Source organism: Gymnoscopelus braueri (genome assembly GCF_963280865.1).
Source record: "Gymnoscopelus braueri genome assembly, chromosome: 3".
In the NCBI taxonomy this organism is placed as follows: domain Eukaryota; kingdom Metazoa; phylum Chordata; class Actinopteri; order Myctophiformes; family Myctophidae; genus Gymnoscopelus; species Gymnoscopelus braueri.
In genome coordinates, this window is record NC_137612.1 from 38,409,281 (window position 1) to 38,433,993 (window position 24,713).

General features: G+C 43.7%; 2 protein-coding genes and 1 long non-coding RNA gene across 3 annotated transcripts; 2 read left to right on the forward strand and 1 right to left on the reverse strand.

Moving 5' to 3' along the window:
- The first annotated feature begins 608 nt into the window (after positions 1-608).
- nprl2 (NPR2 like, GATOR1 complex subunit) lies at positions 609-5,985 on the forward strand. The gene is made up of 11 exons (XM_080423164.1): positions 609-1,110; positions 1,284-1,375; positions 1,495-1,663; positions 1,965-2,073; positions 2,361-2,497; positions 3,823-3,920; positions 4,006-4,042; positions 4,182-4,275; positions 4,754-4,871; positions 4,977-5,119; positions 5,424-5,985. The coding sequence occupies exons 1-11, from the start codon at positions 1,033-1,035 to the stop codon at positions 5,489-5,491; spliced, it is 1,143 nt and encodes a 380-aa protein (XP_080279290.1). The 5' UTR covers positions 609-1,032; the 3' UTR covers positions 5,492-5,985.
- Positions 5,619-6,095, reverse strand: LOC308081341. The gene is made up of 3 exons (XR_013932828.1): positions 5,979-6,095; positions 5,850-5,886; positions 5,619-5,714 (listed from the first exon to the last, which is right to left on the reverse strand). It is a non-coding gene; the product is annotated as an uncharacterized lncRNA (long non-coding RNA).
- A 648-nt stretch (positions 6,096-6,743) lies between these two features.
- On the forward strand, positions 6,744-23,752 carry zmynd10 (zinc finger, MYND-type containing 10; the record flags this gene model as incomplete). Its single annotated transcript, XM_080423341.1, has 12 exons — positions 6,744-6,832; positions 7,540-7,648; positions 8,692-8,808; positions 8,918-8,971; positions 18,990-19,142; positions 19,281-19,369; positions 19,535-19,629; positions 19,772-19,944; positions 22,095-22,220; positions 22,689-22,810; positions 22,911-23,036; positions 23,579-23,752. The coding sequence occupies 12 exons, from the start codon at positions 6,744-6,746 to the stop codon at positions 23,676-23,678; spliced, it is 1,353 nt and encodes a 450-aa protein (XP_080279467.1). The 3' UTR covers positions 23,679-23,752.
- Positions 23,753-24,713: the final 961 nt, after the last annotated feature.

Consider the following 24,713-nt stretch of genomic DNA (forward strand, 5'->3'; position numbering starts at 1 on the left):
CCACGCATACAGAGCGTTTCCGTGTCCGTTCTAGCTCGGATCTGCAAAAAGTGAATTGATCCCAAACAACCACAAAAGTCAGGTCATTCAGTTCATGTGAATCGAAACGTTCCCACATGCGCAGCAGCATAACAACATGCACGCACCAGTGTTGCCAGATTGTGCGACACAAATAAGCAACCAGGTCTACAAAGACGAGCCAAAAAGACTCTCTCTCTAACATTGGGCTATCTGAAAATAGCCGATCTACAAGCTCACAACGTTATTTTCAAAGACAAATCATGGAAAAATGTAGGAATATTTTCAAATCCACAAAATCTTGTATGGGGTCTCTGGCACGAAATATTTTCAGAATGTTGGGTGAGGGTCTACAAATATATATTAATTTGGGGGTCCTTGACATGAAAATGTTTGAGAACCACTGGTTTAAACAACATTTAGGACAACGCTTTAGTGGGGGGTAGGCTTTGACTTTTTACAGGGGCCATTTCCGAATTGCAGCCATCTGTAAGTGCTCGTTTAGAGCAGTTTTGAAGGAAAACAAGCCCAAAGTAGCTAATAATAAGCGGACATGGCAACTCCGGCACGCATGCGCTGTAGGACTTCAGTAAATAAGTCATGTTGAGCCAGTGTCAGGGCTGTTGTTGTTGTTTTGGTTCATGATGATGATGTGACATGTAAATGAGACGCAGTTCTTTGAACTCCACAGCAGAGAAGTTCCGCATGGCGTTGGTCACATGATCCTATAGCTGTTAGCCGCTAACGTTATTCCTTGCCTAGATTTCATTCAGTTCAAGCTAGCCGCTGTTAGCTCGTGTGGATGATAGACAATATATCAGTGATTTATAATGACAGGTCTGAGGTGTTATTTGTAAGAGTGACAAGAAGGGATTTCACTAAATTACACGCATAGGTGGTTGATCTTTCTTGTTGTGATGATGCATCCAGAAATGGCATTGTTCTCAAAATAGCTAATTTCAAATGGCTGAAAACATGTTAAAATAGGGAAGCTATCTTGTCCAAAGAGTCACAATGGCCATGAGCAGCAGAATTGAGTGTATATTCTTCAGTGAGTTCCACCCTACTTTAGGCCCCAAAATTACCTATCAGGTAAGTCCACATGAACACATTTGATTGAATACTTTATAACAGTTTGCCAAAATCTGTGTATTCAATTCATCGAGACATTTAAAGACAAGCAAAAATATGCAAAAACATCATCTGCTTGTTGGGATACAGACTGTTTTGATAGATTGTATGTCTGAACTGTCCTTGCTCAACAGGTCCCAGAAGAGTACATTTCACGGGAGCTGTTTGACACAGTGCAAGTTTACATTATCACCAAGCCAGAGCTGCAGAACAAACTCATCACTGTGTATGTAATGGGCACTGAGAGGGTGTTTTCCATTTGATACATTGCATTTACGTGAATAGTTTTTTTTTGCTGATCGTAGTATAATTCTTGTTACGTCACACATTCTCTGACTGTTGTAGAACTGCCATGGGGAAGAAACTCATCGGCTGCCCGGTGTGCATTGAGCACAAGAAGTACAGTCGTAATGCTCTCCTCTTCAACCTCGGCCTTGTGTGCGATGCACAAACCAAGACCTGTGCCCTGGAACCCATCGTCAAGAAGCTGTCAGGGTACCTCACAACACTGGAGGTACTGGAGGCTGGAGAGTACCACCTAGTGTAGAGATGTGGCCATGGTCACACCATCACAACGTTTGTTATTATTGCAATATTTATATTGTTTTGAGCAGTGGCTCTCAGTTTGTCAATATTTGTCTAAAGATGAATAAAATTAATAGCCCATCTACAAGCTCGCATTGCGATGCCGTTGTGAGCTTGTAGATCGGCTATTTTCTAATAGTCTAAGTATAACATAGGGTTAAAGAGGTTAAACTGATTTTGATGAACATTTTGCTGAGGACCCAAGTCTGCCTGTTTTCTCTACATTGCAGCTGGAGAGTGGCTTCATATCCAACGAGGAGAGCAAGCAGAAACTTCTACCCATAATGTCAACCTTGTTAGAGGAACTAAATGCAACGGGAGCCTGCACCTTACCCATAGGTATTTATTTGTATAATATTTATGCCTCTGTGATATGACAGTGTTTTAAAAAGCATCTGTGTCATTTAAATGTTTGCGTTGGCTATTCAAAAATAGCAGATCTACAAGCTTGCAGCGTGTCACTTCGCACTGCGAGCTTGTACATCTGCTGTCTTTTAATGTTTTTAGAAAAATCTTGACAGTGTGAGAACGACTGATTTAGAAGGCATTTATTTGTACAATCGGCCTCAAGTCTTAATGGGTTGAAACCTTTTACCAGTCCTCACGTCCCTTTGTCTCTCTTTCAGACGAATCTAACACTATCCACCTAAAACTCATCGAGCAGCGCAAGGACCCCCTGATTGTGCAGGAGTATGATGTGCCTGTCTTCACGCAATGCAAAGACCACTTCATTAAATCCCAATGGGATCTCACCACTCAGCAGGTGTTGTTCCTTCTCCAGTAACCTCTTGCAGCTTGTGGAAAATTTGCAGTGGAAAATCAACCTAATTTCAAAAAAATAATTTCATCACTTTATTTATTCGTGCTCTGTGTATGTTCTCATGACACAAACAGCAGTTTTAAATTAATTTTAATTAATCGCACAAAAGTTCTTGCACAAGTATGTAAGGACCTGTAAGGACCTTTTAATGTGCTATCTCAGTTGTGACTTACTATAACATAACCATTTTAAAGTAGCTTATGCACCGCCACCAGGAGTCAATTAACCAATGGTCAGTTGCAAGGACTAACTGATTTAAGAACGAGAATCTTTGGTTCTTAGATGGTGTTACAAGGTAGAAATTGTATAGGTTTTTAAAGGCTTAAGGTTTAAAAACACAGAAATTAGTTTTCAATGGGTTCCCCCGCTTTTTTTTATCATAGGGTTTTTGATTTATTCAGAATATAAGGTATGTGGCCTAAGAGTAGCCTGGTAAAGCCCCTCCCTCCGGAATTCTCATTTCCATTTGATTTCAGGAGTGAGTCTGGCCTGAAGGCTTATCTGGGCGTTTCTTGCTCGTCCACCAAATGGACTCTCCAATCAGCGTCCTCGCTCATTGTTTTGTGATTGACAGCGGAGGTAGGCCAATCATGTGGAACCCGAGTGGTTCACACATCATTAATCAATACACCTTTCATACAAGCTGCTCATTAACATCAAAGACAAACCAATTACTCCTGGTGATAATCACTGCAGCCTAAAGTGGCTTAATTGGACATCAAAGGGCCACTTGGACATCAAAGCTACATTACTCCCGCCCAGCTCCAGCCCACAGCCAAATTGCTATATAGGTCTGCAGGCCAGACTCACTCCTGAAATAAAATACAAATGAGATTTCTGGAGGGAGGGTTTACCAGGCTAGCCTAAGAGAGATTCACGTTTTGTTCTACAGCATAAATTAAACTGCAAACGTTAGTTTTTATTGTTTATGTGTAGTGCAAAAATCATTCAAATGTGTTTTGTGGATATTGGCTTGTTACAGAACATACCACTTAACAATGGCGATAACACGTGACGTCTTAGACGTCATGTGGCACTGAATGAGTTAATATCATAAGCCTTTCTTTGCTCCAATCAATTTTGATTGATTTATCCGAAAACCCAATGCAAAAATTCCATTGTAAGTCTGTGGTGGGAACCCGCCGCAGAAGTAGGTTAGGGTTGGCCTACAAAAAAAGTCTTAATCTCTATGCCACTCTTATTATCAGCATATTAGTCTAACTGATTATATACGTCTGATATAAACAATGTTATTTATTCAATTGCAGATCCTGGCCTATATCGATGGGTTTAGACATATACAGAAAATCTCTGCTGAGGCTGATGTAGAACTGAATCTTGTTCGCATAGCTGTGCAGAACCTTCTGTGAGTTGATAATACTATACAAATATACTAATGATTCATTTCCTAATAAAGCCAAGTAACCAATTTCTAATGTTCCTTTTTTCAGGTATTATGGCATTGTAACTCTGGTGTCAATATTTCAGGTATGAATGTAGACCCGGCCTACAGCATATTTTTGCCACCCTGTTTGAAAATCTGCACCTAACGTATGGTCATTCAAGATTGTGATTTAGTGAATTCTGATCATTGTTTTATGCCTTTTTGTTTTTAATCCTCCCCCAGTATTCCAATGTGTACTGCACCACGCCCAAAGTCCAAAGCCTCATGGATGACAAGTCCATTCAAGAGGAATGTCTTAACTATGTCACTAAGCAAGGTAAATATACTGAGTTTGAGTTCATTATAATGACTTTTTTTTAGTTTTCATCCCATTTTTTTATTTATTTAAATGTATTCTTTTATTGTTTTTATTTATTTTTCATTATATTTATTTATTTAAAAAAAATGTTAATATAGTAGCATAAATGGACAGTGAGCTGCAACAGTTGGGCATGTCGTTATAGGCAAAAATGTCTAAAACATTCAGAAATACCAAGAAAAGCAGCTCTACAAGCTCACAAATTATAAGCTTGAGTGTGAGCTTAAAGGTGGGGCAATGTCTGTATTTTTGCTATACCATTGTAGGACAGTATAATGTAGAGCTTTAGGCGTTAATCAGAGTATTTCAACAATTTGTTGATATAAATTTGAAAACATTTTTTTAATGGTTAAACAAAATTATCGATAGTTGCAGCCCTACTAGTGTATTGTCTTGTCTTTTTCTCCATGTCATTCTGTTTCTGATTGTCTGTCAGGTCAGAAGAGGGCCGGTCTGAGAGACGTGTTCCAGCTCTACTGTGGTCTGACTCCAGGAACCACCGTACGGGACCTTTGCTCTCGCTATTCGCAGCAACTTCAAAGGGTTGATGAGAGGTCAGTCATTAGTACTAACAGTTCCTGAAAAGAGTTTATGGCATTTGAAGGATAAGGTCAGGAGGACTCTTGTGGTATCTAATTTTAGGGTGTCGACTCTTTCAGAAGGCTCATACAGTTTGGTTTAATGAAGTGTCTGATTCGCCGGCTGCAAAAGTATCCAGTGAAGGTAATCCGCGACGAGAGGAGCCGCCCCCCTCGTCTGTACACTGGCTGTCATAGTTACGACGAAATCTGCTGCAAAACAGGCAAGATTAGAGGGTCGCTCTGGTGGTTGAAATGAACAACATTGTTACCTGCTTAAGTGCATAAACAAAATAAAGATCAGTATATGTGTATTGTATTTACTTTTTGCTTGCTAATTATATACGGTGGAGTTAAATGTTCTTTTAATATAATTAATTAAAAATTGTATATCTAAAAATTATTTGTTTATTTGTATTTATTTGTTTGCTTACAAGTTAAATTCTCTCAAATAGAAACCTTTGGTCAAAAGTAAATGTATGATTGTAACAGCACTCTTATCTGACTGGCATTGCCTTGTTTTTGCAGGAATGAGCTACAAAGAACTGGATGAACGACTGGAGAATGACCCAAACATCATTGTTTGCTGGAAGTGATGTGTGGCTCTTTTCGGCTACAAGAACTTAAGCGTACCAAGCCATGAAGTGTAATGTACTTCACAGCTTCAGAATTTGTTTCCATATGCTACAGCTTGGTTTCAGATAACGCTCTCTAAGTATATTTACCTTGCTTAGTGACATAGTTAAGACATTCCTCTTGAATGGACTTGTCATCCATGAGGCTTTGGACTTTGGGCGTGGTGCAGTACACATTGGAATACTGGGGGAGGATTAAAAACAAAAAGGCATAAAACAATGATCAGAATTCACTAAATCACAATCTTGACCATACGTTAGGTGCAGATTTTCAAACAGGGTGGCAAAAATATGCTGTAGGCCGGGTCTACATTCATACCTGAAATATTGACACCAGAGTTACAATGCCATAATACCTATGGGGTGAAAAAAGGAACATTAGAAATCGGTCACTTGGCTTTATTAGGAAATGAATCATTAGTATATTTGTATAGTATTATCAACTCACAGGAGGTTCTGCACAGCTATGCGGACAAGATTCAGTTCTACATCAGCCTCAGCAGAGATTTTCTGTATATGTCTAAACCCATCGATTATTAGAACCTAATATGGGCCCCGCTTAGGAGGTAGTGTTAACTGTGAGTTCTGGGAACCTGTGGGTTTGGAACTTCATGGGTTCTGGAACGTTATGGGAGGTTCTGGGTTACTTGGCCTTCGTAGTCAAAACGAGCCACAAGAAACTTAGAAAGTGACCCGATTTTGAGCCTTATGGTCGATTGTCCACAGTTGCCTGTTATTTATAAGACATCAAGCTGCCTCAACCAAAGACGCCTATACCCCTGACCCTGAAGCCTTCAATTAGAATAAAGTTTGCTTAGTGTAAAGGTGAATGAAAGCGTATAATTATTTGTGTAAAGTTATGGTTTGTTATTTTATCTTTTAACAATGCTATGGCTCTTACAGTAATAATGATGAAAGTGATATTTATATTACAATATTGTGACTGAAATGGTGTTCTTAATAAAAGACAAGTGGCCTGTGTGCTTGAGTGAGTGATCGTCATGTGGGGTTCTACCGCCCCCCACTGGCGACAAAGAGCATGTGCGCCTGTAGCTCATGTGCGCTTGGTTTACAGTAACTATGACAACCACGGTAAATAAAGCATAGCACCAGCTAAAAGCATTGTCAAAACATCTCGACTTGAGTCCCGCTTCCATGTCCTTTTATTTGATTGTTATAATATATACTTTAGCTAACTTATTGAATCTCCTGAATGGATACGTCAGTCATTTTTCCTGATGAAGCAGAGGGATATGTGCGAGGTCTGGAAACTTTCTCCCTCAGGGAAATAGGCTCCCCAAGGTGAGGAAGACAAGATAACCGACCGCTAGCAAAATAATATCAGTAAACGAGATGCACTAATGTTATATAGCAAGTTACTGATTTTAGTAACAGAAACAATATGTATGTATAGCATTAAATGCTCCACAAATACTATGTTATATGCAAACCATACAAGAACACTGGGAATCAAATACCAAATACAGGAAGAAGTTAAATGTAAATGCTACAAAACAAGCATCCTCCTGCTGTGTTATAGAGCAGTGGTTCTCAACCTGTGGGTCACATGATTTTTGGGGGATCCACAGACGACAGTGAAGTGACCATTTAAGGACCTATTTAACAAAAAAAAGGCAGTTTTTTTAATAATAGTTGATGTACAAGCTCATAACGCCATCCGTTGTGAGGCGTTGTGAGCTTGTAGATCTGCTATTTTCACAATATGTATCTGTGGAACCAAGTCAAATAAAATTTAATGCCTCAACTCCTACAATACAATACAAGTGCTTGTCAGGGTGGGGGGTCCCCAGTTCAAATGATTATTTTGGGGGGGTCACAGCCTGAAAATGTTGAGAACCACTGATATAGAGAAGTGGCTGGTTTATTAGTTATTTGTTAGTATTATAGTGGCTGGTTTTGCTATGGCCAATACAGATAAGTTAGTTATCTTGTGTACTTATTTGTGTATACATTTTTTTTTGGTCATTTTGTTCATTCTGTGTTTCCAGATGGTTCATACAGCATGAATATATAGAGAAACTAAACATGCAGGCAATTCTGAACGTGTCTGCTACACATGATGACTTCGTCAAGGACCTACTTGTGTTACACAAAAAGGTAAATGCTACATTCACAGCCCTGGAATACTGTAGACTAGTGGTTCTAAAACATTTTAATGTCACCCCCAAATTGATATGTGTTTGGCCATGGACCCCCTTCTCTGTCAGGGGCCCCTTTTCTGTTAAGGACCCCTGGGGTCCCTGGATCCCATTTTCAGAACCACTGCTGTAGATGATGACGGCCTTTAGACAAGCTTAAGCAAACTATAGTGACTAATGAAGCTTATGGCTCACCTTGCTGGGTTGATGAGCATACTTGTTTTATCACTTAAACCAACGATTCTCAAATATGTTTCTGTCAAGGACCCCAAAATTGATATGTATTTTAGGCCACTGACCCCCATTTGAAAATATTTTCCTGACATGCAGGAACCCCCATAAGAATAGATGTATTTTTTTGTTATAGATTTAGTACAGAATTCTACAACTGCCTACAGTAGACAGTTGTAGAATTATGTCCTAAATATAGTACAACAACAGTACAGTATACTATTATACTGTGCTGTAAGTGGGGACTGGGAGATCAGAGGTAGAGAGTGATAAACCTATGATCTGAATAGTCATTCTCCATTGAGCTCATTTCTAGCCAGTGAAATAATTTTGAAATTAAGCAACCATGCGTCCATGTTTTGGGCATTTTTCAAACAATTTAGCAAAGGTAGCAGATCTACAATATTTTCACAATTTCTGAACATTTATTTATTTATTTTATGTATAAGGGCTTAAGAGGTGGAACTCCCTCAAGGACCCTTGGGTTTCCCCGGATTACACTTTGAGAACCACTGACTTAACCCATTTTGGTTCCGGGAACCCTTGTTTGTAACCTTGCCTTTCAGGACGGGAACCACTTTGGGGTTCTTGGTGTTATGTACAGTATATAGCAACATACATTTGTTGTAATCTTTTAATAAATATTTGACGTTTTTCTGAAAACTTAAGTCAGTATTTAGAAGGCGTTTTTAGAAGGCCTCAGGTCTAAATGGGTTAAGACTGTCAAAATGGCATAGGTAACAGTCAATCTATTTACTTCCCTTTCCCTAGATTCCTACACTAGTCCACAACATGATTCTAGTGGAAGTGTGGAAGCACAAAGTGTTCCCTATTCTCTGTCAACTGCAGGACTTCAATCCCAAGACCACGTTTCCTCTTTACATGGTGGTGAGTACAGGACTACTACTCTACTGTATGTAGATGTGAAATGACACCCAGTTTGCAGAGGTCATAATGGAAAGATACCATCTCATCCGCTTTTCTCTTACCCACTTAGATTCATCATGAGGCCACAGTCATAAATCTGCTGGAAACGATCATGTTCCATAAGGTGAGTGTAATGCAATAAATACATGCCTACATAGTACTTACGGGCTATGTACATTTACTGTAGACAGGATTTGAGTTGTAATATGAGCTTTGCCGGGGGTCTCTAAAACAAACAACGTTAGGGGCGGAGAATGGAAATAAATAAATAATTGCCTTAGGGGTGCATTTTCTGTGTGTGTTTGTGCAGCCCACTTCCCCAAGTAGACTGCAACAACAAGCCAAAAGCCAGTGTCAATAGCCTGAAGTAAACCAACCCATTGGATGACAACACACAACAAACAGAGCTTTGGTGTGTTTGGTTGTTTTGGAAAACATTTTTCTTTTAGCATGTGTAGCAGGGCGGTATGGGTAAATATGTATTATAGCCAACTACGCCACCTGGGGAATTGCACCCCAGGAAATGATTACAGTGTAAACCAATCGCCTGAACAAAGATTGCTCCTCACACAAGTTCGTTTTAAGATCAAATAATTAAAAGGCAGAAACAGTGCTATAGGCAAATATACAAAAAGCTTTATTATAATTAAGAACAGTGTAAATGCATCAATAATAAAAAGGGCAAAACAATTAATGGCTAAAACAAAGTCACAATGCAATCAATAATAAAACCTAGGTGCCGGTAGGGCCGATGCTGGGGGGGAAGGGGGAGGAAGAGCAGGCCGACCGAACCAGAGGAAGGGCACCCCGGCACAGCACACGGTTTCACACTCAAAGCACAGCAAAGGGGGGGGGTTACCACAACCCGACTGGGCGGCCGCCACCTGCTTCCACACACCAAGAGGTCCCCAGCAAAAGGCCTGCAAGACAGAGAATAGGTTTTAATGGGGTCGGACAATTATAGTAGTTTAACATTGGACTTGGATTAGGGGAGCTATATATAATATATAATATATATATTTACTATATCCTACATATATATATATATATATTATAATGGATGCCGTCTGTAGGCCTAGTCTCACCCAAAAGAAACAATAATCATAAAGCACTAATTAAACAAAATAAACAAATAACAAAAGTAATAAACAAATAACAAAATAAGTAATAATAAACAAATAAACAGAATAAGCAAATAAACAGAAAAGGCAATAACGCTAAATAATAAACAAATAAACAATAAGGCTGGCTGAGAGCCTGAGTGGGGACATTTGCGTCGGGAAGTGATACTCTAAACCCGTATGAGGGTGTATGCTCAGCTGAGCCAGTTGGTCCACGCCGTTTAGAAACGGGGAGAGGAGAACCTCAGCGAGGAGCGTCAATATGAGGGTTTGTAGTACAGGCGGGGATGAGTCAAAAAGCAGCAGAGCAGCAGGTGGTATCACAGTGCCTGAAACGATAAGTGGCCGTGTCATTCTACCAATTTATAATACTAATGTTCATTAAGACAGGAGCAGCGAGACACACAGTGACGTACCACTATGCAGCAAAGGCGGAAGCCGTGATGGCCCGCTTGCAGCGGCGGACACCGGTAGGAATAACTGTAGCAATATAAAGGCCATGATTATTATAGTGCCGCTATGACATAGAATTAATTGGCTTATAATGTGGAGAGGAAGGACCACCAACGTACCAGTTGTGCAGCGTGAAGCCAACACCGGACTGGGCGTAAAACGCCGACGAGGTGGATAAACACACCGAGGCTATAAATGACACAAACGGTCATGGTCAAGTTCATGACCATGCGCCACACAGTACAAGACAGTTGCATAAACAGCAAGACGGAGAGACATACCTGCGCTGGTGCGCGATGCAGATACCGACAGGAGAGCCCAACAGGCCAGCCTGAACATGTAGTGGACCGGTGTGGAGACAGACAGACAGCTAACTGAGTTTGAGGGTGCGTTGCCTTAATACTGTTGTCAATCAGCCCACTGATGAGTGGGCGGAGGATGGCAGCGTGGGAACCCACGCCCATACTGCTACAATCCATCCCACCCAATTGCATCGTCGGCCCGACGATGACTTATCCCAACACGACCAAACCCTAACTCCAGGGTCTATACAAGGCTGAGACAGCGTTCGATGCCGAAACAGTGGTGGAGAGCAGTCCTCTATCCACTGCCTGTGGAAGATGGAACAGGTTGGAATGTTGGCCAGCTGTAGACCTGGAAGTTCGGCGTTGGACAGCCTCGCCACTACTGGATGGATCCTCCGGTTGAGAGACCAGTGATCTAGAGAGTGGAAGTACCCTGTTGGACTCAACTAAGTCCACAGGCACAACCGCAGTTGGTTCAAGAGCCGCCAGCACAATGGGGACCAAATCACCCTCGTGAGGTTCCCCATACTCTGGACTCATCTGTGGATCACTGTCTCTGTTGCCGGATGGTTCGTCCAACCGAGGAACAGAGGATCCTGAATGTAAGTCTATTAATACCGCAGGGTGCTCGTTCGGATTAGCAGGCCCAACCGAGATGTAATCTGGTTGGCTAGAAGGACACAGGGGAGGCCCTGTTAGAAGTGGACCTGCGGGTGGGACCAGTCGGGACTGAGGCATGTCTGAAGACAGAACAAACCAGTCTCCATCACTCTGGTCTTCACCCGCCAAGGGTTGTGACTGCAAGGGAGGTGACTTCTCGATCCGTTGGTCACTTGGGGAGGTGCCGACCGGAGACTCTCTCCCAATCCGTTGTTTGAGGAGGGAGCGATGGATATGCTTCACTCTGCTCGGGTCACTGACCGGCGCAATAGTGTATACGGCCCCACCAGGCATGGGCGCTCTAAGTACTCTATAGACTTCGGAATGCCACAGGTCGTGAATTTTGTGGCGGCCTCTTACACCAAAGTCACGAAGATAAACTAGCTGCCCTTCTTCCAAGGACGGGTCCCGGACTTTGAGGTCATGATGCGCTTTCCGGCGGTCTGCCACAACCTTCAACCGATCCCGAGCCCCCTCGAAAGCTATCTGAAGCCGGGTCTGATGTTCAATGACCCAGGCGTTTACACTACCCGCTACCGGTTCCGGGACCCTCCCCAACAGGAAGTCCACAGGTAAACGTGGTTCCTGCCCGAACAGTAAGTAGTAGGGGGTTTCGCCTGTGGCCTGATGGGGGGTGGTGTTATAACAGAATAGCATCTGGGGAAGGTAATCGACCCAGTCCCTCTTACGAAAAGAGGGCAGAGTGCGCAAGAGGTTATGTAGAGTTCGATTGAAGCGCTCGCACTGTCCGTTCCCAGCCGGGTGATACGGAGTAGTGCGAGACTTTTGAATGCCGTACAGATTACAGAGCTGTTGGATGAGTGATGCTTCAAAGTTTCGGCCCTGGTCAGAATGAATGCGGCCAGGGACCCCTAGTTTGTAAAACCATTCATTGACCAGCACCTGGGCAACAGTTGACGCCCGTTGATCGCTAGTGGGAATGGCCAGTGTATATTTACTGAAGACGTCCGTTATGACCAAGACATTCTCCAACCCTGTCCGGGAAGGTTCTAAGATGGTAAAATCGACGGCCACAATCTCGTTGGGCCGGGAAGCCAGTAAGTGGCCCATGTAACTTCGTGCAGGCGGTCGGGTGTCCTTGGCCACCTGACACCGCTCGCATTCCAGGCACCAGCGGGCCACATCAGCGGACATACCGGGCCAATAGCACCGCTGACGCACCAATTCCGTGGTGCGCTCGACTCCCTGATGCCCGTGGTCCTGATGTAACTGGGTCAAGACCTTGTCCTTCAGGACAATGGGCAAGACCAATTGGTCTGACTCTGCTCCTCCATCCGGGCGGAAAACCCTACGGTAGACCACACCCTCCTTCTCAACCAAGCGGTCCCATTGACCAAGCAGTGCTAACGCTGTCTTTGACAGCTGTTTGCGCTCTGTAGGATTTGGACGCGTCCCCTGCCTCCAGTACCCGAGAACCTCTTGAATGACCGCGTCCCCTGTCTGTAAAGTCTGCAAGTCAGACAAACTATGGCCTGGCAGTGCTGTGATGGTGGCCTGAGTAGCCAGAGCTATTTGCTCCGGTGGCTCCGCCAATTGCAGCATCGTTGGAAGGGCTGTCCCCGGAACCAACCCCTGTAGTGCCGTAGGCCCTAATGGATGCTGTCGAGAAAGCGCGTCAGCATTTTGGTTACTCTTGCCTGAGCGGTACTTAAGCTCGAAGTCGAATCGCGCCAATTCACTGGCCCAGCGCTGCTCCACCGCGCCCAGTTTGGCCGAAGACAGGTGAGCAAGTGGATTGTTATCGGTATAAACGAGGCACCGTTGTCCCAGTAAGTACTCGCGGAATTTCTCGGTCATAGCCCACTTGAGCGCCACAAACTCCAACTTCATAGAACTGTAGTTGGACATGTTACGCTCAGTGGGACGGAGACCACGGCTGGCAAAAGCCACGGGGCGCACCTTGCCTCCCTGCTCCTGGGAAAGGACAGCGCCCAACCCGCTGTGGCTGGCGTCCACCTCCAGAATGAAGGGCAAGGAGAAGTCGGCGTAAGCAAGGACAGGGGCGGATGTAAGAGTCTTCTTCAAAGCGTCAAAGCTCAGCTGGCACTGCTCGGACCAGAAGGAAGGAAAGTCTCTTTCTGATGTTCTAAGGGAGGCCCTCTTAGACTTCGTCCCCGCCAGCTGAGCTACCAGTGCATGTAGGGGGGCCGCCATTTTGGCAAACCCCTCCACAAAACGGCGATAGTAGCTGGCGAAGCCCAAGAATGAACGTAACTCTGATACTGTGGCCGGCTGACGCCAGTCAGCGACAGCCTCGATTTTACTGGGATCTGTGGCGACTCCCTTGCTAGAAATGACATGGCCTAAGTAATGAACTTCCTTTTGGAAGAAAGCACACTTCGCCAGCTTTGCTTTTAAGCCCTCCCGCTGCAGCCGGCCAAGAACGATTTCCATCCGTTCCAAGTGCTGGGCTACAGTGGAAGAAAAGATGACAATGTCATCAAGGTAGAGGAGTAAGGTCTGACATTGTTGGTCCCCGAACAAACGTTCCATCAGCCGCTGAAAAGTCCCAGGAGCGTTGCAGAGCCCAAATGGCATTCGGTTCCACTCGAAGAGGCCAAAGGGGGTGCAAAACGCGGTCTTAGCCCGGTCCTTCTCAGCGACTGGCACCTGATTATACCCGCTGGCAAGATCCATGGCTGAAAACCAACGCGCTCCGGACAGAGAGTCCAGGGACTCCTCGATACGAGGCAAAGGGAATGCGTCCCTCCTAGTCTTGGCATTCAGCCCCCGGTAGTCCACACACATGCGGAGGCTACCGTCTTTCTTCTTTACCAGCACTATGGGGGACGCATAAGGGCTGCTACTCTCCCTGATGATATGGTTCTCCAGTAACTGATTGATATGGGCCTTTGCTACCTCATATTCAGAGGGGGGTATGCGCCGGTACCGATAACGAACAGGAGCCTCGTCAAGAAGGGGGATCTCGTGGGAGATCAGGTCAGTGCAACCCAAATCCCCCTCGTGAGTAGAGAACACTCCACTATACTTCCGAAGCAGGGCCCTGGCCGGACCTTGATCTTCGCTCGACAGAGCACCCAAATCAAGCGCCTCAATCTGTTCTGGTATGGAAGTCGACGCGGTTGTAGAGGAGATGGTAGCGGTAACTGAACCAACCTCTGTGACACCTGAAGGCAAGGTGACTACCTGAGTGCTACTCAAATGGCCCAAGATAGTCCGTGGATAAAGTAATACATCGATAGTCCCTACATTGACTACGGGGACGTAGACCGTGCCTCGAGTCACTCTGAGCAGGGCTGGAGAGGCCAACAAGCCAACCGGTAGGCCCGACTCAGGGGGCTCAAAGAGGACGGAGGTGGGAGATTCCTGCTCTATACACGTTGCCGCAACCAGCTTCATCGTGCCTCCAGGGATGCGCCAGGCGTGCTTACCACGAACCTTAACCCGTCCCAGGCCACCCACAGTAGATTTAATCTCGGCCTTGTGGCACCGTTGTAAAGCCTCTATAATGAGACTGGGGGCCTGTAACACAGACCGTGTTTTAAAGAGGCCTGCCCCATGCTGGCCAAAGAGCTCTCTATAACGCCGAACCAGGACATTCATGCCCAGAACCCCCGGCGCCGGAGAAGTAAGAGTGGTGGGGGGATCTTTGACGATTAACACCCCACATTTTGGCACCGACTTCCCACAAAGCTCCACATCGAGCTCTATGTAACCCACGTAGGGAATAGGAAGGCCATTAGCTGCGCTCAACTGCAACCAGTGGCAAGACCGAAGACGATCCCGCCCCCAGGGTTCGAAATGCTGCCGGAAGAAGGACTCAGTCATTGTAGACACCATGGACCCAGTGTCGATCAAGCAAGGGACACTTACGCCACCCATGCAAACATCCAAATGTGGGCAAGATGACATCAGACTTGATATCATACCTGCATCAGTAAGAACTCCCGAGCCGGTGGGGTCCCCACCCGAACTGTGGCTCTGCAGCTCGGTGGGTGTCAGTTTTCCGTCGGTGCACGAGGGTGCGACGGCCTGCCCCCACCTGAAGGTGGAAAGGCAGTAGGGGGGGGTGGAGGATAGGGGGGATACCATTGGGCCTCGCATTCCCTGGCGAAGTGGCCGGGCTGCTGACACTTCCTACAGAATACCGGGCCACCACGAGGTGGTCGACTAGGCGGTTGAGTGCTGTGTAGGAGTGACACTGTCTGTGTGAGTTGGTTTAACTGCTCCTGTTGTCTTTTAAGCATCTCCTTCAACTCTGTAAACTCTGAGCGCTGAGGCGAGTTACTGCCTGCTGGGCGCGCCCCACCATGAACAGCGTACTGAGTGCCATGTGCCGAAGGAACGGAATAGCTACGACCCCTCGCACCCCCTGGCATGCCCTCCCTTTCCCACCGAATCGCTTCCTCTCGAACTGCCAACAAGGTACTGGTTGGACTACGACGTACCAATTGTTTTAGTTCCCGTCTAAGGGAGCTGTCCAAGACATGTTCAGTGAACTGATCTCGTAACAGGGCTTCGCTATTAAACATGCCAGCCGGTGCACGCTGTCTGACTCTCTCCATTAGGCTCATAAGAGCGAGAGAGAATTCCTGCAGTGTCTCTCCGTCTTGCTGTTTCCTGCAGAAGAATGCCTCCTGTAAAGCTACGTAGGACTGTGAACACCCATATAGATCTTTTAGAATGCCAATGATTTGATTGGGATCCTCCCTCTCCGCAACAGGCCGATATTTTATCTCCTCTCGTGCCTCACCCTCTAGGTGATCAAATAAGAAAAAAGCTTGGTCTAGGGCCGAAAGATAGCGAGCACGCATACAAGCCTGTGCTTCTTCCACCCATTCATTTATACTTACACCTGACTTGCCCCCGAAATATGGGCACTTTCTATCTCGCGGCACAAAGACCAACCTTTCTGGTGCAATAGCACCAGCACCACCCAACGGGGGTGCCGGAGGAGGTGGGGCTGACACGTCAGAGGGAACTATACTAGTACCTGGCTGTGTATCTCTCTGCTCCTGTCTCAATGAACAATTATCTGCCCTTAGCTGAGCCACTAGCTCCCTGAGCTCCTGCAGCTCCGCCTCCATAGCGGTGACAGATAACTTCCACACTTACAACCAAATTGAGAACACAACACAACACAGGTCCTGAAGTGGAAACCAGGGAGCCCGTTTAGGCGACCAATGGGTCCTCTCACGTCCACTGATACCCCCTGCTGCTCTGCTTTGCTTTAAACAAAAGAAACACAAGTTAACAACAAAAACCAAACAAATTAACAACAGAACAGAAAAATACAAAAATAAAGCTAAACACGTCTCTGCCTTTGATCTGTACGTCCTGCCGACCCACGCCAATTTGTAGCAGGGCGGTATGGGTAAATATGTATTATAGCCAACTACGCCACCTGGGGAATTGCACCCCAGGAAATTATTACAGTGTAAACCAATCGCCTGAACAAAGATTGCTCCTCACACAAGTTCGTTTTAAGATCAAATAATTAAAAGGCAGAAACAGTGCTATAGGCAAATATACAAAAAGCTTTATTATAATTAAGAACAGTGTAAATGCATCAATAATAAAAAGGGCAAAACAATTAATGGCTAAAACAAAGTCACAATGCAATCAATAATAAAACCTAGGTGCCGGTAGGGCCGATGCTGGGGGGGAAGGGGGAGGAAGAGCAGGCCGACCGAACCAGAGGAAGGGCACCCCGGCACAGCACACGGTTTCACACTCAAAGCACAGCAAAGGGGGGGGGTTACCACAACCCGACTGGGCGGCCGCCACCTGCTTCCACACACCAAGAGGTCCCCAGCAAAAGGCCTGCAAGACAGAGAATAGGTTTTAATGGGGTCGGACAATTATAGTAGTTTAACATTGGACTTGGATTAGGGGAGCTATATATAATATATAATATATATATTTACTATATCCTACATATATATATATATATATTATAATGGATGCCGTCTGTAGGCCTAGTCTCACCCAAAAGAAACAATAATCATAAAGCACTAATTAAACAAAATAAACAAATAACAAAAGTAATAAACAAATAACAAAATAAGTAATAATAAACAAATAAACAGAATAAGCAAATAAACAGAAAAGGCAATAACGCTAAATAATAAACAAATAAACAATAAGGCTGGCTGAGAGCCTGAGTGGGGACATTTGCGTCGGGAAGTGATACTCTAAACCCGTATGAGGGTGTACGCTCAGCTGAGCCAGTTGGTCCACGCCGTTTAGAAACGGGGAGAGGAGAACCTCAGCGAGGAGCGTCAATATGAGGGTTTGTAGTACAGGCGGGGATGAGTCAAAAAGCAGCAGAGCAGCAGGTGGTATCACAGTGCCTGAAACGATAAGTGGCCGTGTCATTCTACCAATTTATAATACTAATGTTCATTAAGACAGGAGCAGCGAGACACACAGTGACGTACCACTATGCAGCAAAGGCGGAAGCCGTGATGGCCCGCTTGCAGCGGCGGACACCGGTAGGAATAACTGTAGCAATATAAAGGCCATGATTATTATAGTGCCGCTATGACATAGAATTAATTGGCTTATAATGTGGAGAGGAAGGACCACCAACGTACCAGTTGTGCAGCGTGAAGCCAACACCGGACTGGGCGTAAAACGCCGACGAGGTGGATAAACACACCGAGGCTATAAATGACACAAACGGTCATGGTCAAGTTCATGACCATGCGCCACACAGTACAAGACAGTTGCATAAACAGCAAGACGGAGAGACATACCTGCGCTGGTGCGCGATGCAGATACCGACAGGAGAGCCCAACAGGCCAGCCTGAACATGTAGTGGACCGGTGTGGAGACAGACAGACAGCTAACTGAGTTTGAGGGTGCGTTGCCTTAATACTGTTGTCAATCAGCCCACTGATGAGTGGGCGGAGGATGGCAGCGTGGGAACCCACGCCCATACTGCTACACATGCATAATACTCATGAATACCTGGTATATTGAAAAATTCTTTATTTGTGATTCAAATAATGGTTGTTGGTAAATGTTTAAGTGACCCCCACTCATGATTTCATGGGAACTCAGACCCCTCCTTATGGGAGCTCAGCTCTCACTGGTTCTTACATAAGTTGTAAGAGCCGAAATGTAGGCTATATTGTGTGCCTGCATGTACCATCACGCAGATGTTTATATCTCCTATAAAGATGGCTGTTTTGCATGACAAATAGTGAAAATAGCCAATCTAAAAGCTCACAAAGCATCACAATGCCACGCATTGTGAGCTTGTAAGTAAGGAGCCGTGGGAACCAATGTTCCCAAGCCATGTGGCCCATAGGTCAGGAGGAGCCTACTGTATCTCCTGTTTCTATAGTGTGAGGCGGCTTAATGTACAAGTACATTCCACAGCCATGGTGTAGTACACCCTCTGGACATGACATACACTAGTATGTCAAAGGGACTTATGATCCCCCAAGCCAACCCTTGATTCTGACTGCCAAGCAAGGAGGCATTTGATAGTCTTTGGTATGACCCATCAGGGATTTAACCCAGACCTCCCAAACTCAGGGCGGACACTAATAAACAAAAAGCCACGGAGTTGGTTTGTGAGCTTGTAGATTAAAAACCAATTGTTGTGGTGCAGGATTCATGTGAAGCAGCTGATGATGCCGTGCTAGACTTGGTGGATTACTGCCACCGCAAGCTCACCCTACTGGCCAGCAAGACCTCCAGGGAGGGAGCCCCATCCCAGGACCGACATCATCTAGCACTGCAAGCTGATGCATCCACACTACAGGTTCATATTGTTACATATCAGATGTAATTCACTGTGAATTACATTCACAAACAACGTAGTAGTGTTTACAAACACTACAGTAGAACAGTTACAATTCAGCATGGCCAGAAAATCATAGTTTCTTTTAACCCGGTGTAGGAGTTGAAGGTCCAGAGTGCTGCACTGGAGTTCGATATCTCCCTCAAGGCCCTGTCTGTGCTGCGCTATATCACCGATCATGCTGACAGGTTTGTCAATATCTTGAAACTCAAGTGAAGATCAAGTTTTGGAAGTTTATATGACAAAATAAACATGGAATTTATCCTCCAGAATCAGATCAGAAAGAAGAATATGATTATAAAAAAATCACAATGCTGCTGGTGGTAACTGTTTCTTTTTCTTTTTTTTTACAGTATCAGTGTGATCAATCGCATGCTGTGCACCCATAATTTACCTTGTGTATTGGTACAGCTGATGGACTGTTGCCCTTGGAGTCGTTACAGTGCAGGTACAGTATCACACAACATGACTTTATTCAAAATGAAATATGTCTATATTTTCACATCTGTTACAAAGAATAGTCTATTAATAATTAAAATGTAATGTATATATTTTTCTCTCCCACGTCCCCATTTGCCCGTCCTCTATAGGTGAGGTAGAAAAGTACATGAACAACAGATGGCAGAAGATTCCGTCAGAGGACCATCTGAAGATGACAAAGCTGGACGGTCAGGTCTGGATCGCCCTGTTCAACTTGCTGCTAAGGGAAGAATGTCAAAGGAAATATGACCTCAACAATTTCAACAAGAACCAGCTTCTGAAGGTATGTAGTGAATAACATAGATCAGGGTTTCTCAAAGTGGATGCCGTGAGACCAGTCCAGGGGTGCCGCGGTATACTTTGATAATATTTGGAATTTACCAATATCATTTGAGTCTAAACGTGATATCTAAAAATTAATTTCAATCAGTTCTAACCGAAATATGATATTCTCAGGTTTTCCTTGTGACATATCTCTTCCTAACATTACCTGTCAGCAGATATTGGAGGCTAGATGAAAGGGTAATATGGAGCTTTCATAAGAGAACAAATAATGTTACACCCATTCAGCAACTGACATTGGAGGTCTGATGAGTCAGGAGCAGCAAAATAGCCAAATATTGATTGTTCTGTTATTGTATGGTTTTAGCTGGAGTGTTGCTGCTACCTGTCCCACACCAATATGCCTGAACTGCAAGGAAACGTTAACAAATGGTGTCAAACATTTAGGGGTGGCTTGGATGAAATAAATATTTATATGGGTGCCTTGAGCAAGCACAATGGGTGCCTTGCAAGCACAATGCATTCCGCAATAGAGCTGCAAACTTTTCTATTTGCGAATAAAAATAAAAATAAAGTGAAAGTGGTTAAGTATATCTATGGGTTTTTATAAATATTGAATCAATGAAAAGTATAACAAGAGCTTGTGACAATATAATAACTACATTGGATCCATTAGAACACAGGTTATTTTTTTCCATTTCCTTAGAAGTAACGCCTTCGGACATACAAGGTTTCCACCGGACAGCAATGATATTGAGTATAGTGCACGTGTTATGATAAATAAAACAATCTATCCCTGCAGCTGCTGAACCAGAGACAGTATAATCTAGAGACACTGGCTGAAGATTAACTATAATATGCACAGTAGTACAGGAAGTATGTCCGTGCGCAACCATTGTCCTCCAAAAACACAACATGAAGATCTCTTCACTCCTTAGAGGACAGGTCAAGTTTCCATGGTCTGTTTTGGCTGAGAGTGTTTCCTCCTATTATTAGTTTTTGTCTCAGACTTCCTGGCACATTCATTACCTAACATGTCAGACCCAGTAATGTACATGGTAAATGATAAAAAGATCTTTCTTGCGTTCATATAGCACATGTTTTTCCGACCTCTCAACATGCTTTACATTTATAATGTGTCCCTCACATTCATCCACACACGCACGCACGCACGCACGCACGCACGCACGCACGCACGCACGCACACACACACACACACACACACACACACACACACACACACACACACACACACACACACACACACACACACACACTTATTAACCGATGGCAGAGGCAAACAAATGCAAGACTCCTGCTTGTCTGGAGCAGATAGGGGTTAAGTGTCCTGCTAAACATTGACCATTTGTAAAAAAACAACAGAGGGGGGACGATTGCTGAACTACTTAAGCCCTGTAGTACTGTTGTACCAGCCTGGCATTGCTAGACTGATCACGTGGGATCACTCACAAGTTGATACCGTGGAGGAACTTGTGAGTGATCCCACGTGATCAGTCTGGCAATGCCAGGCTACTGTCAAAAATGGTAAATGGCAAAAATAGACGATCTACAAGCTCACAATACGTCACAATATGACGTGTTGTAAGCTTGTAGATCTAGAGCACACATGGGCAACATATTCATCTCAATCCGAAAAAACAAATGACCCCCCCCAAAAAAATTATACAACTTGACTCCAATTAATAGTAATTTATATTTACCATTTGAGCACTATACCTGCATTCCTCCAATGTTTTATGTTTTTAATATAACGGTGAAACAGTCAACACATTTATAACATAATGCAATGTGTTTTATCAGTGACCTATTATAGGCTCATTTAAAAATTGATACGGCATTGACGTGGATTGTTATTATGTAGTAATCTTTTCATTGTACCGCCAGAGTACACCAGAGTGATACAGTACAGTACAGCTGTAAAAAAAAAAGAAAGAAAAAAATACTTCTTGTTGTGAAAGCAAGGGCCTTATTGTAAAGTAGTCTGGTGTACTCTGGAGTGTACATTTGTACACACTCTGAGTTACAAATGGATAAATTAACACTGAGGATTTTACTAAACTATCTTAGGAGGCATAATGATGATAATGATAATGTTGGTCTAAAACTATGCTTTATATCCATGTTCTGTAGCTCAGGGGGTTCCTAACAGAGGTTTTAGTCGACCAGCTGCCGATCCTGGTAACACTACAGCGCTTTCTGGCTCAGCTCGCTATGACAGACCCCGCCCCGCCAAAGAAGGAATTTGTTCTGGAACAGGTATACACACACCAGGAACCCAATCTATCCCAATTACAGTATTATCTGCTTTAAATGGGGTGTGAGGGATGTGTTTCTGTTAAAATGTTAAGGCTCTATATTCTGATAGTAATCATTGGTCTCCCCATCTGTCCAGCTTTTTGATAAACAGAAAATACATGCTAAGTTCAGGGTACCAATCTTATCCAATCAGGAGAATGATCCCCTCAAAGACAATTCGTTGACTTCTGCTCGTGTTTTTGTTTCATCACTTCCAATTACATCTGATCCTGTATCCTGTATGAGTTCTCTCTCATGATTGGATCAAATTGGTATCCTGATCTGAAAATGTATTTTCGGTTTACTAAAGAGTTGGAGAACCCTGTTACTGAACAAACAGCAATGATTACTATCAGAATATAGACCCCATTTAACACATATTTGAACAGAAATATCACTTACGCACCCTGTATATACCTATTCTTATAGATTCCAGAAATGTGGAACCACATTATGGGTGAGAATGGTGGTAAGTGGAAGGCCATCGCTAAATATCAAGTCAAAGAAACATTCAATCCCTCCGAGGAAGACCTGAGACAACAAGCACACAGGTAATACTCAAAACGTGTCCCTAACTGGTTCAGAATGTACAGTACTGTATATTCATATGCATGTGTTTGTGAGCTAATTATTTTAACTGCCATTAACAAGGTTGGCCCAGACATATAACCTGGATGTGATGGAAAGTTTACTACCTGACAAACCCAAGTGTGGATCCTGTGGTCAGGAGGCCACAAAGAGATGCTCTCGCTGCCAGGGAGAATGGTACTGTAACAGGTAGGAGTTGTTTATAAATACCTGCTGAAACAAAGATGAAAAATCTAAGATTGGGTTAGGGCATAATTTGTGTTAAGTTTTTTTTTTAAAGTGTGTGTGTGTGTGTTTGTATGTGTGTGTGCACGTGTGCGCGTGTGTGTATTGGGGGGTCTGTATGTCTGTCTGTTCAGAGCACAAACCGCTGAACCCATCAGCACCAAACTTTGCATGCATACTGAAAGTAGGCCCCAGAAGTACCTCCAAAGTACCTTCTAATTGTTTTCACATGTTTAATACTTTTTGAAAGATTTAACTTAAATTTTATAATGGAAGTCAAAGAGTCTGTGATCACGCTGAAACCTTGCCCAAATTTGGTGTCATGCGTCATCATAGATACGTCATAGACAACTGTAGTCCCAGATGACTGATGTCACACACGCTGGTCACATGAAGTCTGAGATCTGAGATCCACATTGGATCCACACTGTTTCTGTATGCATCCCGAAATCCACATAATTTATCTGTAGATGAGACTAACATCTTTGTCCCACTGTGTTTTTCAGAGAATGCCAGGTGAAGCACTGGCCCAAGCACAAGACTGCATGCCAGCTGATTACTGAGGCTACAGAGAAGATTAAAAAAGATTTGAATATCAAGGCCTAAGATAGACTGACTGGCAAATGAGAGAGTAAACCAAGCAACCATGTGCTTCTATACACCAGTTACAGTAGAGTGGGATTCCTGTACATTGTAATGGGAATGTTGGAACTGGTGCATGCCTGCAAGTATTTTGTTGTAACCCTGTCAAGTTGACAATGCTTTAACAGGAGGCGGCTGATTTTGGATCTGGAATATTTTGGAGTTCTAAAACCCTTTCATTTCTGAATGTAAACATTTTGTTTATATCATCCATTACTGTGATTAAAAATAAATACAAAGGCTTTTTAGTATAATGTGTGAATGCCTTTGCTTTGAATTAAAATGTTTGCATGTTTTTTTTTATCAAAATGTTTATACTGTGAGCACTGGCACCTGAGCAATAGCACTCAAAAAAAGAAATTGCTCCACTAGAATTATTAGCGATAGAGCATTGTTCCCCCATTATCACATACTGTAATAATAAGTACACACTAACGTTATCATATTTTCCCCACAAATGCAGCATAGTATTGCTTCAATGCTACGTAACATTAGAAAGTAGGTCAACTAGCATCAGGTGTATGGACAATTTACCACATAGAGAAGTAAGCAAACCAGAGCCATCTCTTTCAACGGGTCCCCGGCGCAAACTTAACTCCTGCTGTTCGTGTTCTTATCAAATGGATAATCCAAATCACGGTAAGCAATAATTATAGAGACAAAAAACAGAAACATTATGTTCCCCTAGCAAATCAGTGTCTGACTTAAAAAAAAGAAATAACAAAAAGGTAAATAAATAAATGAAAGTTTAAAGTGTAGTCTGTGGGCTGACAAAAATGATTGCTGTATTTCTAAAGATGTAAATTATATTTGATGTTGATCAATACACTAATTTCAATAATTTAGTGTAAATAAATCAAACAAAAGTTGCACTTTTCTATAGAAGAGCAAAATAAATAGGCTTACATTTAATAGGCTATTATTGATATGCTATAAGTGATGTAAATTACAGTGCACTCTGTTAAATGATCACACCCCATCACAGAATGTGCAATTTTG

Bases quoted from the DNA above. Each gene is read 5' to 3' on its own strand.
- nprl2 (XM_080423164.1), top strand. From the start codon at position 1,033: ATGGCCATGAGCAGCAGAATTGAGTGTATATTCTTCAGTGAGTTCCAC. The intron at 1,664-1,964 runs GTACTGGAGGCT...TCTACATTGCAG, and splicing joins GGTACCTCACAACACTGGAG to CTGGAGAGTGGCTTCATATC. The intron at 4,276-4,753 runs GTAAATATACTG...ATTGTCTGTCAG, and splicing joins TAACTATGTCACTAAGCAAG to GTCAGAAGAGGGCCGGTCTG.